At 43.0% G+C, this 16,042-nt stretch overlaps 1 protein-coding gene across 1 annotated transcript in view; it reads left to right on the top strand.

The window, feature by feature from the left end:
* The window catches only part of LOC139479267 (tRNA dimethylallyltransferase-like), a 46,170-nt gene that overhangs the window by 24,689 nt on the left and 5,439 nt on the right, over positions 1–16,042 (top strand). Inside the window, exons 4-9 of the mRNA XM_071262133.1 lie at positions 10,622–10,769; positions 11,277–11,523; positions 11,924–12,069; positions 12,990–13,092; positions 15,563–15,681; positions 15,963–16,040. Of these exons, the coding sequence (XP_071118234.1) occupies positions 10,622–10,769; positions 11,277–11,523; positions 11,924–12,069; positions 12,990–13,092; positions 15,563–15,681; positions 15,963–16,040 (841 nt within the window). The remainder of the gene's footprint in view (positions 1–10,621; positions 10,770–11,276; positions 11,524–11,923; positions 12,070–12,989; positions 13,093–15,562; positions 15,682–15,962; positions 16,041–16,042) is intronic.

The raw sequence follows: 16,042 nt of genomic DNA on the forward strand, positions 1-16,042 counted from the left end.
AAAATCATTTTGTGTGTTAATTGGATGAGGGTGTTTTACTCAAACAACATTCCGATCTGCTGTACGTGAAGTGCCGCGAGGTGTCACACGTGTATTGTCGTCTCCGCGTCTGCTTGTTCGTGGCAGATGAGGCATGGCGGCCATGTTGCACAATATCTCATCTGTGGGGTGTCATGGCTCCCTAGATGGTCTCCACCTATTGAAATCAGCCCATGTCACAAACATCCTCAGTCAACTCTAATTGTGTCATCATTCCCGCCATTGACTCCCTGTGGGTCAGGTGATTGAAACCATGGCCCCTGATGAGTTAAAGGGATCAGGTCTTCAACCAATCACGTCCAGGGTGGGCAGTAAAATATTGACATCCCACACAGCGTGGGGCTTTGTTTGTGTTACGTAACTTCCCCTTGCTGAGGGGTTAGGGGTGTATTTCAGGGGGATTGTTTTGGAATGTGGGGGGTAGACCCAACCAATTGATGTCCTGGCCTGGGGGATTTTAGGAGGTGATGATACCCTTCTGTACTAAACAGTTGCACCATCTCCCTTCAGTGTTTGTTGAACCACTCGTCCCTACTGTTTTCCCTGTCATGTTGGTGATGGTTTATATATGATACGGGAGGTAGACTTTGAACAAAAGTAATGATGAAATTTATTGCCCTGTGATGCTGGTGCTGTAAATTAGGAGGGGTTACTGGTTCAAAGGTGGTTTTCTCCCTTGTTAACTGATTTAGAAGTGCAATTACTTATGTAACTGCTTAGTTTTCTTTCTTCTATTCAAAACATAGAAAACAGCCAAGTATCAATATTCTTGTAGCAGTCCTGCACTGTGGTGGGTTGTGGTGGTGGGGGGGGGGGGGGGGGGGGGTGCGGGGGGCAGCTAGCCTAGTGGTTAAAGTGTTAGCTCGTCACAATGAATACCTGGGTTCGATTCCCCACAAATTGTGAAGCCCATTTCTGGTATCCCCCGCCGTGATATTACTGGAATATTTAGCGTAAAACCATACTCACTCACTCACTCACACTCTGCACTTTGGTTGTTGAATATTAGCATTTGATCTGTTCAGTCACAACAGTTGTAACTAGCTTGGTTCCATGTCTGAAATTACTTGACATTGCATAGAGATATTAATTGTGTAATAAAAGTTTTCATAGACCATCTTTGAGTCTCGTCTACACCTGAAGAGCTACTTTGCTCACAGGAAAGTGTAATTTTCGAAAGACCAATGAAAATGGGAAAAAAATATTTTGAAAGAAATAAAGAATTCCTTTAATAATTGGTGTGGCACTTCTTATGCTTGATATGTTCTCTGAATGATGAATAATGTTTTAAATGTTTAGATGAAGATTAAGGTGGTATATCAGACAAGGTTGTGTAAGGTATGTAGTGTAAGGGACTACACTATCACTCTGCTTATGTCTGAAGGAGATCCACCAACACTAAAGGAGATCCACCAACACTGAAGGAGATCCACCAATACTGAAGGAAATCCACCAACACTAAAGGAGATCCACCAACACTGAAGGAGATCCACCAATACTGAAGGAAATCCACCAACACTGAAGGAGATCCACCACCACTGAAGGAGATCCACCAACACTGAAGGAGATCCACCACCAGTAAAGGAGATCCACCAACACTGAAGGAGATCCACCAACACAGATGGAGATCCACCACCACAGAAGGAGATCCACCAACACTGAAGGAGATCCACCAACACAGATGGAGATCCATCAACACTGAAGGAGATCCACCAACACTGAAGGAGATCCACCAACACTGAAGGAGATCCACCAACAAAGATGGAGATCCACCAACACAGAAGGAGATCCACCAACACAGAAGGAGATTCACCAACACTGATGGAGTTCCACCAACACAGATGGAGATCCACCACCACTGAAGGAGATCCACCACCACTGAAGGAGATCCACCAACACTGAAGGAGATCCACCAACACTGATGGAGATCCACCAACACTGAAGGAGATCCACCAACACTGATGGAGATCCACCAACACAGATGGAGATCCACCAACACTGAAGGAGATCCACCAACACAGAAGGAGATCCACCAACACTGAAGGAGATCCACCAACACTGAAGGAGATCCACCAACACAGAAGGAGATCCACCAACACAGAAGGAGATCCACCAACACTGATGGAGATCCACCAACACAGAAGGAGATCCACCAACACTGAAGGAGATCCACCAACACAGATGGAGATCAACCACCACAGAAGGAGATCCACCACCACAGAAGGAGATCCACCACCACAGAAGGAGATCCACCAACACTGAAGGAGATCCACCAACACTGATGGAGATCCACCAACACAGATGGAGATCCACCACCACTGAAGGAGATCCACCAACACAGAAGGAGATCCACCAACTGATGGAGATCCACCAACACAGAAGGAGATCCACCAACACAGAAGGAGATCCACCAACACAGATGGAGATTCGCAACATTTTGTTTTATAGCAGAAAGATGGAGTTTGATGGCCCACTAACTGGGTCTGTGTTGAAGAGGTGGGAGCCTATTTGATGTACTGCTTGTATTCAGAAGAAACAGCAACAAGTATGTGCCAACTTGTCGACACATCCTATGAAGGTGTCATGTGAGCCAACTTGTCGACATGTTGTTGTACATCATTTTGCCAGCAAGTTTGGCAATATCTACCAGGTCAAATGTCAGCCAGATGACCATGATGAAACTGACCTTGTTAGTTTTTGTCTATTCAGCTGAATGGTTTTTTTTTAAAGAGTTCCTCATAAAAGACAAAAGAAGTCACTATCAAGGTCATCAAAGGTCACATGACTATAAATATGTTTTTAAGCAAAAGTTGTGTTTTCTCATAAATAAGTAATTTTCACATAAAAGGGAGATGGAGCTAGATAGCCACACTGGCCAATATCAGTGGGATCAAAGTTCACACGACCAGGCGAACAGTTTCTGCAAAGCCTTGACCTGTCGAACAATATGAGAGTAGCTGGTCACATGTCTAGAGCTTCAGTTTCTTCTTCTGGACATGTTCCGAGTAATAACTACGACAAATATTGATCGATTATGACCACATTCAATATGTACTCTCCGGAAACTTTTCCACACAAAATGTAAATGTTGACCATCATGAAAACAAATTATTTTGCTACATCCCCTCAAATAATGAAGCCATCAGCTTCAACTGCATATGTTTCCATATCTATAATTTCAAGCAATAAATACCCATTGATCATGATCAACACATAACATTTTATGCATATCATCAAATCTGTACTATTAATATTTTCTTTAAATGATTTCTTTGTGTTTTCGGGCATGTATTTTCTGTATATGTGTATGTATTAATCAGAATGTTTGTCATTCAAATATTGCATCTGTTCCGAATGGAATGTTTTCTGCAAGAAATATTATCTTATCTTATGTAGCCAGATCATTTGTAAACAGATTGCCTTCAGCTTCAATAGCCGGACAAATCCCACCATATTCCAGGGGTCAAAGGGCGCTCGGTGATACCAAACGGGAGAGAAAAACAAAGTATGTTTTCATTTAAAGCTGTAAAAGGCAGGCTTGTAAATCACGGAAACAAGATGGCCTGAATATATTCCTGTAATGGGCTCTTTGTGCTCTGACTAATCAAGTGATGCTGACACTCGTTTCCACATAATGGAGGGTAGGCATAAAGATACATTGTAGCTGTGAGGTGATGGGTTATCATGGCATGGATGTGGAGTCTGAGGCATCAACGTGACTCATGTATTGTCCATCTTACACAAATTCTGTTACTTGCTGATTTTACATCTCTCAGCTTTCTCTCCCATGGGTATCCAGGGGGAGATAAGGTTGCTGATGCCATGTTCAATTAGCCATGGGTCAGATACTGGTGATAACATTGTGAGTATAACATTATAACTGTCAGGACCAGTGTGGATTCATATCCCAGTGATGAATGTGTGATACACGGTGTATATCCCATTTATCTGCAGCTCCACATCATCACATCAGTGTGAGGAGCTTGTGAGGTCTTCACGCTAATGCATTAGCCTCAGGGCAGGTCAGAGGTCTCATACAAACTAAAAGGCTTACAATACAAACTGAGGGGTCCATTCTTGTCTATAATTAATTTGTTAATGACTAAGGAAATTTGGAAAACATTTCACTTTGATAAAGGTTAGTATTTAGAATCCAGTATATTTGTGGTTTAGAAGAAGGGCTCTTTAGCAGTGGTTGTTGAAACTTGACGATTATTAGGATAGAATTACCATGCATCCATACTATACTATACAGCCTTGGAGCTATGGAGCTATGGCAGTCTTTGTGGTGGTATTAGAGTCCTCAGTGTTGTTGTGGTAGTAGCTGCCTTAGTGTTGTCATGGTAGTAGCTGCCTTAGTGTTGTCGTGATAGAAGCTGCCTTAGTGTTGTAGTGATAGAAGCTGCCTTAGTGTTGTAGTGATAGAAGCTGCCTTAGTGTTGTAGTGGTAGAAGCTGTCTTAGTGTTGTCGTGGTAGTAGCTGCATTAGTGTTGTAGTGATTGAAGCTGCCTTAGTGTTGTAGTGGTAGTAGCTGCCTTAGTGTTGTCGTGATAGAAGCTGCCTTAGTGTTGTAGTGATAGAAGCTGCCTTAGTGTTGTCGTGATAGAAGCTGCCTTAGTGTTGTAGTGGTAGTAGCTGCCTTAGTGTTGTAGTGATAGAAGCTGCCTTAGTGTTGTCGTGATAGAAGCTGCCTTAGTGTTGTCGTGGTAGTAGCTGCCTTAGTGTTGTAGTGGTAGTAGCTGCCTTAGTGTTGTAGTGATAGAAGCTGCCTTAGTGTTGTCGTGGTAGTAGCTGCCTTAGTGTTGTAGTGGTAGTAGCTGCCTTAGTGTTGTTGTGGTAGTAGCTGCCTTAGTGTTGTAGTGATAGAAGCTGCCTTAGTGTTGTCGTGGTAATAGCTGCCTTAGTGTTGTCGTGGTAGTAGCTGCCTTAGTGTTGTCGTGGTAATAGCTGCCTTAGTGTTGTCGGGGTAGTAGCTGCCTTAGTGTTGTCGTGGTAGTAGCTGCCTTAGTGTTGTCGTGGTAGTAGCTGCCTTAGTGTTGTCGTGGTAATAGCTGCCTTAGTGTTGTAGTGATAGTAGCTGCCTTAGTGTTGTCGTGGTAATAGCTGCCTTAGTGTTGTCGTGGTAATAGCTGCCTTAGTGTTGTAGTAATAGAAGCTGCCTTAGTGTTGTAGTGATAGTAGCTGCCTTAGTGTTGTAGTGATAGAAGCTGCCTTAGTGTTGTAGTGATAGAAGATCCCTTAGTGTTGTAGTAATAGAAGCTCCCTTAGTGTTGTAGTAATAGAAGCTTCCTTAGTGTTGTCTTGCTGGCTACTTGGGAGGATGTATGCATTGCAGGTGGAGATGTTGACATCTAGGTGCTGTGTGATGGATGCTGTTCCTCACTCACTCACTCACTCACTCATGACAGGTGTGGCTGTCCCACGGCAGCCACACTCCCCGCTGCAGGCCACGGCACAGATCAGAGAGCATCTGACCACAATCTTAATGGGCATATCGGACTTGACCGGGAGATTAGTGTTTTGGTGGAATAGTATCTGATTTTATTTCTCACTTCATCAGTCATGTGTTGTATGTCGTTGAACCTGGAATATGAGGACATTAGTGTGTGCTGGGCATGGGTCTAATACTGACAGTGAGGCTGAGATTGTCCCATTGATAACATAAGATAACACAAAGTTGATTTATTGCAGAAACATTCCATTGTCTCAACAAGTCTTTTCAAATCAACAAACATTTTGTCACTCATCACTGGCTGACTCACATGCTCCCCTCCACTCCAGTCCCCCCCCCCCCTCTCTCTCTCTCTCTCTCTCTCTCGCCAGTCCACTCCACTCCACTCCACTCACTAACTCAAACCCATAGAGTCACCCAAGCAAACAGCAACTCACCCACCCACCCATAACCAACAACCCCTAACTCTTGCTGTTTGAACAGTTGTAAAAAACTGAGATCAATACAGTCAGTGTTGGGGCTTGTACCGTATGTACCCATGGTGATGTAGGCATGTGTCTGTTTGCTCTGTTGACATAGCCGCTGTCAGTCAGTCATCAGTTTCATATTTCAGAAGACCCTAGCAATTGCCAACCATTTACTGTCAGAATTGCTTGAAAACAAACTGTTCAATAACCGATCATTAGCACAGTCGGTCACTGCCGGGGACAGGACTGGTCAGTTTCTTGACCTCTCCTCTGTTTGATGTGGGTCGGCCATCCCCGGGTCAGGGGCCGTGTTGGGGATGGAGCCTTGGTGGCTAATGGAGGGCTATCACATGTCCAGCTACAAGCAGGTCACGGGAAGGAGGCCAGTAGCCTTGCTCCAAGGCTGTGCTGAAAGATATGTCCATGGATGTGTAGTAATTCTGTGCTCCAAATGGGCAAGTCTAGATATGTGGACAGTACAGTCTCTTATTTGGACAACTTGTTCTTATTATCTACATAATCTAGTAATTATGATTTGAACTTATAATTATCGCCTTGGAGACTTGTGCAAGTCTGAGAGGCCAGCTGTTCACTCCGAGCACAGCCTTGACCAGCTCCTGACAAACACATGGTGCAGGTTAACCCTATCCGCACCATCACTGTGAATATATAGACCCATGAACATCCAGGGTAGAATAAGACTTCAGCAGCCCATTCCTTCCATAAAAGGCGACTATGTTTGTCGTAAGAGGCGACTAACGGGATCCGGTGGTCAGGCTCGCTGATTTGGTTGATGCATGTTATGGTATTCCAATTGCGTGGAACGATGTTCATGATGTCAATTACTCGATTGACTGGTCCAGACCCAATTTTTTACCGACCGCCGTCATATGGCTGGAATATTGCTGAGAGCGGCATAAAACAAGAAACAGACAATAAATATATAGAGTGCATGAAACTGAAACCAATGTAACAGCCTAGCTGGCTCTATTCCATATTCTATGAAATCAGGATCAATCTAGCGCAGCCTAGCTGGCTCTAATCCATATTCTATGAATCAGGATCAATCTAGCGCAGCCTAGCTGGCTCTAATCCATATTCTATGAAATCAGGATCAATCTAGCGTAGCCTAGCTGGCTCTATTCCATATTCTATGAAATCAGGATCAATCTAGCGCAGCCTAGCTGGCTCTATTCCATATTCTATGAAATCAGGATCAATCTAGCGCAGCCTAGCTGGCTCTATTCCATATTCTATGAAATCAGGACCAATCTAGCGCAGCCTAGCTGGCTGTATTCCATATTGTATGAAATCAGGACCAATCTAGCGCAATCTAGCTGGCTCTATTCCATATTCTATGAAATCAGGATCAATCTAACGCAGCCTAGCCAGCTCTATTCCGAGTTCTAAGAAATTAACATCAGGGGAAAAAATCATTTTTGATGAGAGAAATGTATTGTGTAATAAAAGATTTCCTAGACTGTATGTTGGTGAAGTTTAACCCTTCCTCAGCCCACGTGTTTACTACAGTTGTTACCATGTGTATGTGGACACTAGTCCTGTTGAATGAGGGGGGAATGGAAGGGTAGCCTTGTTAAGGTGTTAGCTTCTCACCGAAATAGCTGGGTTCTACTCCCAATACAGCTACTCTGGATGAAAGCATTTACTTGGTGCTGCTATAGTACTTCTGTATATTGAATGGAAAAGTTAGACTACCATGCAGATTTCTTTGTATGGGATGGGAAGAGCAGTGGTATGTACACAGTGTGTGTGTCAATCTGCTCTGAACTTAATGAAGGTGCAATCCAAAGGTTAAGTGCTTTTTTTGCTGTTTGCCTAAAGATGGGTGTGTTGTACAATAAATATTCTGATTCTTCTGAACTTGCCAACAAAAGGAACCAACACATTAACACATTCACCCACCAACACATTCACACACCAACACATTCACACACTGACACACTCACCCACCAATACATTCACCCACCAACACATTCACCCACCAATACATTCACCCACCAATACATTCACCCACCAATATATTCACCCACCAATACATTCACCCACCAACACATTCACCCACCAATACATTCACCCACCAATACATTCACCCACCAACACATTCACCCACCAACACATTCACCCACCAATACATTCACCCACCAACACATTCACCCACCAATACATTCACCCACCAATACATTCACCCACCAACACACTCACCCACCAACACATTCACCCACCAATACATTCACCCACCAACACATTCACCCACCAATACATTCACCCACCAATACATTCACCCACCAACACACTCACCCACCAACACATTCACCCACTCACCCACCAACACATTCACCCTCCAACACATTCACCCACTCACCCACCAACACATTCACCCACCAACACATTCACCCACCAACACATTCACCCACCAACACACTCACCCACCAACACATTCGCCCACCAACACATTCACCCACCAATACATTCACCCACTCACCCACCAACACATTCACCCTCCAACACATTCATCCAGCAACACATTCACCCACTCACCCACCAACACATTCACCCACCAACACATTCACCCACCAATACATTCACACATTCACCCACCAACACATTCACCCTCCAACACATTCATCCAGCAACACATTCACCCACTCACCCACCAACACATTCACCAACTAACACATTCACCCACCAACACATTCACACACTCACCCACCAACACATTCACCAACTAACACATTCACCCACCAACACATTCACACATTCACCCACCAACACATTCACCCTCCAACACATTCATCCAGCAACACATTCACCCACTCACCCACCAACACATTCACCAACTAACACATTCACCCACCAACACATTCACACACTCACCCACCAACACATTCACCCACCAACACATTCACACATTGCCCCACCATCTTCCCTTTGTAAATGACTGTCACATGCACGAGTGAGTGAGTGAGTGAGTGAGTGAGTGAGTGAGTTGGGTTTAACGCCGCTTTTAACATTATTCCAGTTATATCACGGCGTGTCAGCTTAATGTGGGAGTTAAGCCCGAAGTGATGCAGGTCTAAGACGTTTACCACTTCGGTGAAACCCACGAGCACGGGTATGGTGCTGACAAACCTAGAAACATAATTAGGGCGAACCGTGATTCGAACCCACAATCATAGGTTTCTGGCGTGCCCAAGGGACGCAACTCTGCACAGCGAATCGCGGCGCCTTAGACGACTGGGCCACCCGTGCCCCCCCACATGCACGAAGGAGCATGAGGAATTAGCATGTAGTCATGTTGCTCCTGACTTGAAACAGACAGGGATCCCCCTGGTGAGATGATAATGAACACAACTAATTCTGTAGGGTTCCCTGAAGCTCACACTTGTTGACTTTCTACAACTGTTACCCCAAGCTCATGGTGGACTGACACAGCTCCTACCCAGTATTTGTCTCAGTATTATACAAACCTACCATTTACAAGCGGTCATTTCCTCTTGGACAAGCCTTGAGTCTGGTTACCAGGACTACACACTTACTTTAGGCCTTATTTCAGTGTTTTAAGAATTCGGACACAAATTGCTTCTGTAAGATTTGACATGGTCCCCACAATTGGAGGTGTAGACATGGCTGTTGTGAATACACTATTTCTGTTTGTTTCTATAAACACGTGCTTCAGCTGTTGGATTCACGACTCTTCCTCTTGCCTGCTGAATCACCGGCATCTCGCAGAATTTAAAGTGTGTTGAATGAAGATTAAACACACTGACTTATTTGCCAGGCAAATGAACTTGTCTTAAATTGGAATGATTACCGAAAGTGAGAAGCAATCAAACTGTTTGTACGGTAGATTGTCCGCCTCATGTTTACAAATATGTGGCTCGTGTGGCCGACAGTTGATTGCCGACTGCTAATTGTACAATGACTAAACGCCAGTTGACTCCACGTCTGCGTCTACCCGGAGTCTGGACCTGGAGTCAGGACCTGCAGGATGACACTAATCACTTTGTATTTGACCAATAGTTCACTGTCAAGTTCACGCCAAGTCCAACAAACTGTTCCAATATTTGTTTATATTTGACTTTGATTCTTCGTTTAAATGCTCTTAAATTTGTCTTTTATATTTTTGTCAAGCGACACTAATCATTGTAATTACTGTCTGTGGTTGTGTGTGGTAAAGTGTAAAATACTGAATGCCTTAGAATTGATATTCTTGAAGGAACTGTTGGGGGCTAGTGGTTAAAGTACTGACTTATGACACGGAGTGAGACATAGTTTCATCAAGTGAGGCCATGATGCGACTGGAATATCAGTTATGAGTGAGTGAGTGAGTGAGTGAGCGAGTGAGCCGGACGGTCGGTCGGTCAGTCGGAGGATGGGTCGCTCGGTCGGTCGGTCAACTCCTGGATACCTATGCTACTGAAACACAAAAGTTGACCTGTTTCGCAATCTTCACTAGACAGTCAGTGTTTGGTTTCATGATTTTGTTTCTAATTGGGTTTGTGTTACCCAGGTATTCATATTGGTATTCATATATGTATTTCATTGGTAATAATTTTAAGATCAATTAGTTACAAAGAATGTTTCTTCATGCAGATCATGGTTTTCTTAGTCATTCTAAATCTGGATGTTCTCGTTTCTCAGGCCCAAGATGAAGGTCCTGATGCCAAGAAGTCAAGAATGTCCAACTCTGGTCCAGTCATACATGGAAGGGAATGTCCACGGTCTCCAGGAGCTGGTGCAACTCCTTCAGGACAACTGACCACAAGTGGTGCTTCATCCACAAGACCTGGTGAGCATGGCATGTGATGTGTTCATGAGCGTCGCTTCACAAAACATACCAGTTTCTTCGTTTGTGCAACGAACCAATCTAATATCTCTTGAATATGAGTTATTTTACATATATTAACCAACATGTATGGTATCCATGTTTCTTTTGTCGATTAGTGTATATTCCTAATCCCTGTGTTATGTATAATTTATCATGCTGTTGGGCTTGACATACTTCAAGATCGTAGCACATGTCCCTTCAGCCTTTTACAGCAACATGTTGTTAATTTTCTGGAAGCAGACAGGCCAATGTTTTCAACTTAGATTTATGAGACCAGGGTGCAACCTGGTTTTGTCTGGAGCATCTAGGTTTTATGCCTACATGCCTCTGCTACAAGTTTGATCCAGTCTTAAAATCAAGCCCTGTCAGCTGAAAACCTGACATGGAGAAATGGTAGAAGAGAATCTGGCACTGCCTCCTCTCCATGTGGACCAATGCCTACATCAGATGCATGTTCCTTCAACTCAGGTGCTACCCAAGTGGCTGAGGCTTCTCTGGGAGGGGAGGTGACTCTAGAAGGCAAAGGGGAGGCAACTCCGGAGGGCAAAGGGGGGACAACTCTGGAAGGCAGTAGAAAGGCTCCAATTGACCGAGGAACAGATCGAGAAGGGGGATTCAAAGATATTGAGAGTTCCGAGCTTCACAGACAATTGACATTAGTGGATCCTGCAACTGCCAAAAAAATTCATCCACATAATCGCAGGAAGATTATCAGGTTTGTTATCATTGAAGCCAAACTTCCTACTGTGTACAATCAGTGTAGAAGTATTCTTCTCCTTGGTACGATGGTGGCCACAATTGATTACTTGTAGACAGTAAGAGTACTAGGGCTTTTTAGGGTACTCTAGTGATACTCCTTCCAAACTTCTTCAGTCACTAACTCACTGATTGAACAAACTCAATATTTACATATTTTTTTCATGTTTCGTACTTCATTCAGCACTGAACACAGATGTTGTATTGTACGGCAGCAAGGTGGTGATTGCGACACACAAGGGGGTCGGTCATCAGAGAAGTAATAAAGATAGTGGCACAAATTATGTTGATTACGGTATATATTATATTGCTGATACACCTGTAGCATTAGTCTCTCCTCATTGGCTGCCCCGACACAGAGCGCTGGAAGTGTACGGCCAACATGGAGTTCCGCTGAGCGACATCCTGAAGTCACAGCATGCATCAGCGGGAAGTGCAGCAGCTATCAGCGGACCAGCGAGATATGAAAAGACTTGCATCTTCTGGATACAGTGTGATCAGAGAGGTGGGAGGCAAATCTGAAAACACAGTTAGTTACTACCGTATACTCTGTAACATCATCTTCTACATTTGCTGATGAAATAGAGATGATGGAGTTAACTCTAAGTGCCCCCCACCTTGTCTTCCGTCTCATACACAACCTTGGGCTTCATTAGCTTACTTGTTCATTGGCAAGTTGCTGGGAAGAGTTGTCTCCCTTAGGAGTGCAGTAACCGATATCATGGGTTGGATGTGAGTTGTGGTTTGTCAGTGCCATCTGTTTGATGGCATTCCAGAAGTTGAAGAATAAAAAACAAAATGAACCACTTTATGGATAACAACATAAATTAGAAGTTGGTGTCCATAAAATTGTATGTTTAGGGGTAGAATAGGTCTTCAGCAACCCATGCTTGCCGTAAAAGGCGACTATGCTTGTCATAAGAGGCGACTAACAGGATCGGGTGGTCAGGCTTGCTGACTAGGTTGATACATGATGTTAATCACTGGATTGTCTGGTCCAGACTCGATTATTCACAGACCGCCATCATATAGCTGGAATATTGCTAAGTGAGGCGTCAAACAAACAAATCATACTTAATATTGTAATATCGCTATAGTAAAACTGGACTACAGTCCAAGCATCGTCTAACAAACTCCTTTGTTTATAGACGGACACAAGAAATAGCAGGGAATTATGGGTTGTATGTTGTATGATTGTAATTCCTTGGTTTTGTCATATTTGCCCCTATGTCAGTTTAAGAAACATATTTAGAAATATTTAATCTTTAAGAAAGGAAAATGTATGAAATGTCATTTGTACAAAACAATGTACTCCAGGAGATGTGTCTCAAAGATATCGGAGAGTTCTTCCAACCTCTGCACACACCTTTTTGTCTTGTCATAAAAAAGATTGCATGTTGTTGTCACTAGTTGCATTGTGTTCAGTGCTGGACGCCCGCCTGGACGCCCGTGTGGACGCCATGATGGAGCAGGGTCTACTCCAGGAACTCCACGACTTCCACAGCGAGTACAGACACAATATGCAGGGGTACACAATTCTATTTCTTCCCAGTTCCCCCCTCCCCCTACCCCAACCTACCCTCCCCCATCCTTCTCTAACAGTTACATTTGAATTCATTGCTTCTAGTAGTCCTGCACCATGACTGTGGAATGTATATATTTTATGAAAAAAACAACCAATCTAGATATGTTTACAAAAGCAAGCTTAGCAAAATCTGGCTAGCTCTATTCCACATAAGCATCAGAAAAAAATATTTGTTTAATATTGTGTTATATAAGATTTCATAGACTAGTCTAGGTCTCTAACCGCCTGTGCTGGTCACAACTGGATTGCTGTGTGCATCAGTATACAACCAACACACACACTTGTACTGTTTCAGTGGGGCAGCATTGTAGGTTAGGTGTCAGTTTATCTTGCCAAGGGCCAGTGTTCTGTTCTGTGGAAAGAAAACATGTTTCTGGTGAGTCATTAAGACTTCCATAATCATTCCTGTCATGGAGGGTAGAATATGTGGACTGTGATGAGCCGAGCTCACGGGAGAGACAGACAATAGCTACATTTGCAGAATGTATAGCTGTTCATTTTCCAAGAGAGTATGTAGCATGTGGCAATGTTGATTACATTACTCTGTTTCCTTTCTGAAAAGTGTTTAAAATTGTTTTTGATAATTTCAGAGTAAAGATTCTTATCCCCTTTGATCATCGTTTCATGAAATTTGATGAGTTTGTGGAAACAATCCCCTCTTGTTGTCCCCATCTCAAGTGATCCCTGATAAGTCCCAGCCTCCTCCTTCATCCCCGCTTCAGATCAACACAACAGCAGCGTCCACACAGCCCGGGGACAGATTAGTGGCTGTGTGTATACACATGCTCACCTCGGGGGATAACACTGTTATCTTACTGCTTTTGTTGTTGCTAGTTTGCTGGGAGATATAGGATATATTATCCCATCCACTTATCCAGGATTATCTCCCCCTGACTGCAGGAAGCAGGATGTGGCCATCGTGATCAGATTAGCGTGGTGTTGATCACACTGGATGACTGGTCAGCGCTTCCATAATTAGCAATAAACACCATGATCATCACTCCATGGCAGTTCAGCTAATCTTTGAACCATAACCTTTTGTTAAATGAAAGCTCTTTTTTTTAAATAGTCTTTTACTAGATCTATTTTCTGATAGTAGAATTTATGAAAAAGCAATATGTACAGGTAAAATAATTGGACTATATTTCTGTTTTTAATGAGAATCGGGTATATTTTATAACTGAATTCGTGCATTAGAAGTAGAGAATTTTAAGGAGGTATTTTGAAAGCCAATCTTTGATTGTGACAGAATTTGGATGGTAGATAGTTGCTGGTTTTTGTTGTAGTAACTTCTGGGGTTATTATTATCATTAATATTTTGTCAAGTGTACCTCCAAAATAGTATCCCAATTGCGTGGATCGATGCTCATGATGTCAATCACTGGATTGTCTGGCCCAGACTCGATTATTTACAGACCACCGTCATATAGCTGGAATATTGCTGAGTGCGGCGTTAAACAACAAACCAACCAACCAAAAATCCAATAGTTATTTAGTTCAGAAGAATGGTAATGATTTAATACATTTTAATTGAGGTTAAGTCATAGTCTTAAATTATTTTTTGAAAAGCGAATTTGCCAAACACTTAAAATGTTGAGTGATCTTTAATCATTCATGAAAGTGATAATTCTTCTGAATAAAAAACTAGACTTGTGATGATAGTTCCTGAATTCATGAAGATCTGAATCCACCACATGTTGTACAGCTGAATCACCTGCCAGCCGACTCCCTATCCTGCAGCCTGTCCACATACAGTTTTCATGTCAATTATTTGTTGACCTTATCCTACTCAATAAACTTGACTGTAGCAAATCGATGTCACCTGCTCTCCAGGAAAGATAACACACACAAGACATGTATCTCAATGAAAGCCTGTCTTATCAGAGCCCCAGTGTGTGAATTTGTTGACATTGTGATAGCTACCAGACTTCCCTTGTGGCAGGTTCTCACAAGCACTTAGCGTAGTACATCCACGTAGCAATACCTTGAGATCAATCCATCTGTACTAGATCGGCAGGTAACGCGGCACCGCAGGCTTGATAATGTCTCCACCAGGGGGCGCTGTGTTTGTTTACCTGATCTCTTCCACACCCGATGATGGCCGATTTAATCAGAACATTAACATTGTCTGACCCCGGAGAAATTGAATAATTCTTGTTTACAATATGTGACCTTATTGATAGCAGCATGTGTTCTGTTGAATTTGTGGTTCTGATTGTGTTATAAGTAGAAGCATCTAAACCCATGGTTGTTACAGTAAAGTATGGTTACAGAATGATTTATTAGTAAAATATGAAAAAAAATATCTTTGAACATAGTGATTGGAGGAATGTAATAAAAATGCCTGAAATCTTCCTGATTAGATGTGTGCAGAAGTCACAGAAAATAGACCAGGTGTTTGTCATACTTTCAGACACTGTGATTACACTCTGGGAATGTTTCAAAGCATTGGCTTCAAGGAATTTCACAACTACCTGTTGCTCCCTGAGGATGAGCGAGACACGGTCAAAGGGAGACAACTCAGGGATGAAGGTGAGTTAGATGGTCTCACAAAACAACAAGAGTTGCGTCCCTTAGTCCCATGTGGATTTCTGTGACAACATAACTATGCACTGGTCTATCAACATTAAAGTGAACTATTATAAATAGGATTCAGGTGACATGAATAGACTTGATGTTTATGTTTGTGCTTGGTGTTATTTACATTCATTGATTCGGCCAGTCAGTTGCTCATGTGTGCATCCGTTTTCATATGTTTTCTTTTTTTCATGTTTTCATGTGTTTTTTTCATATGTTTTTATGTGTTGACGCAGGCCTGGTGCTGCTAAAGTTGGCTACGCGGCAGTACGCTAAACGGCAGGTCAAGTGGATACGAAACAGGTTCTTAAAACGT

Source organism: Haliotis cracherodii, unplaced genomic scaffold (assembly GCF_022045235.1).
Source record: "Haliotis cracherodii isolate W230 unplaced genomic scaffold, xgHalCrac1.p SCAF_4, whole genome shotgun sequence".
Lineage (NCBI taxonomy): Eukaryota > Metazoa > Mollusca > Gastropoda > Lepetellida > Haliotidae > Haliotis > Haliotis cracherodii.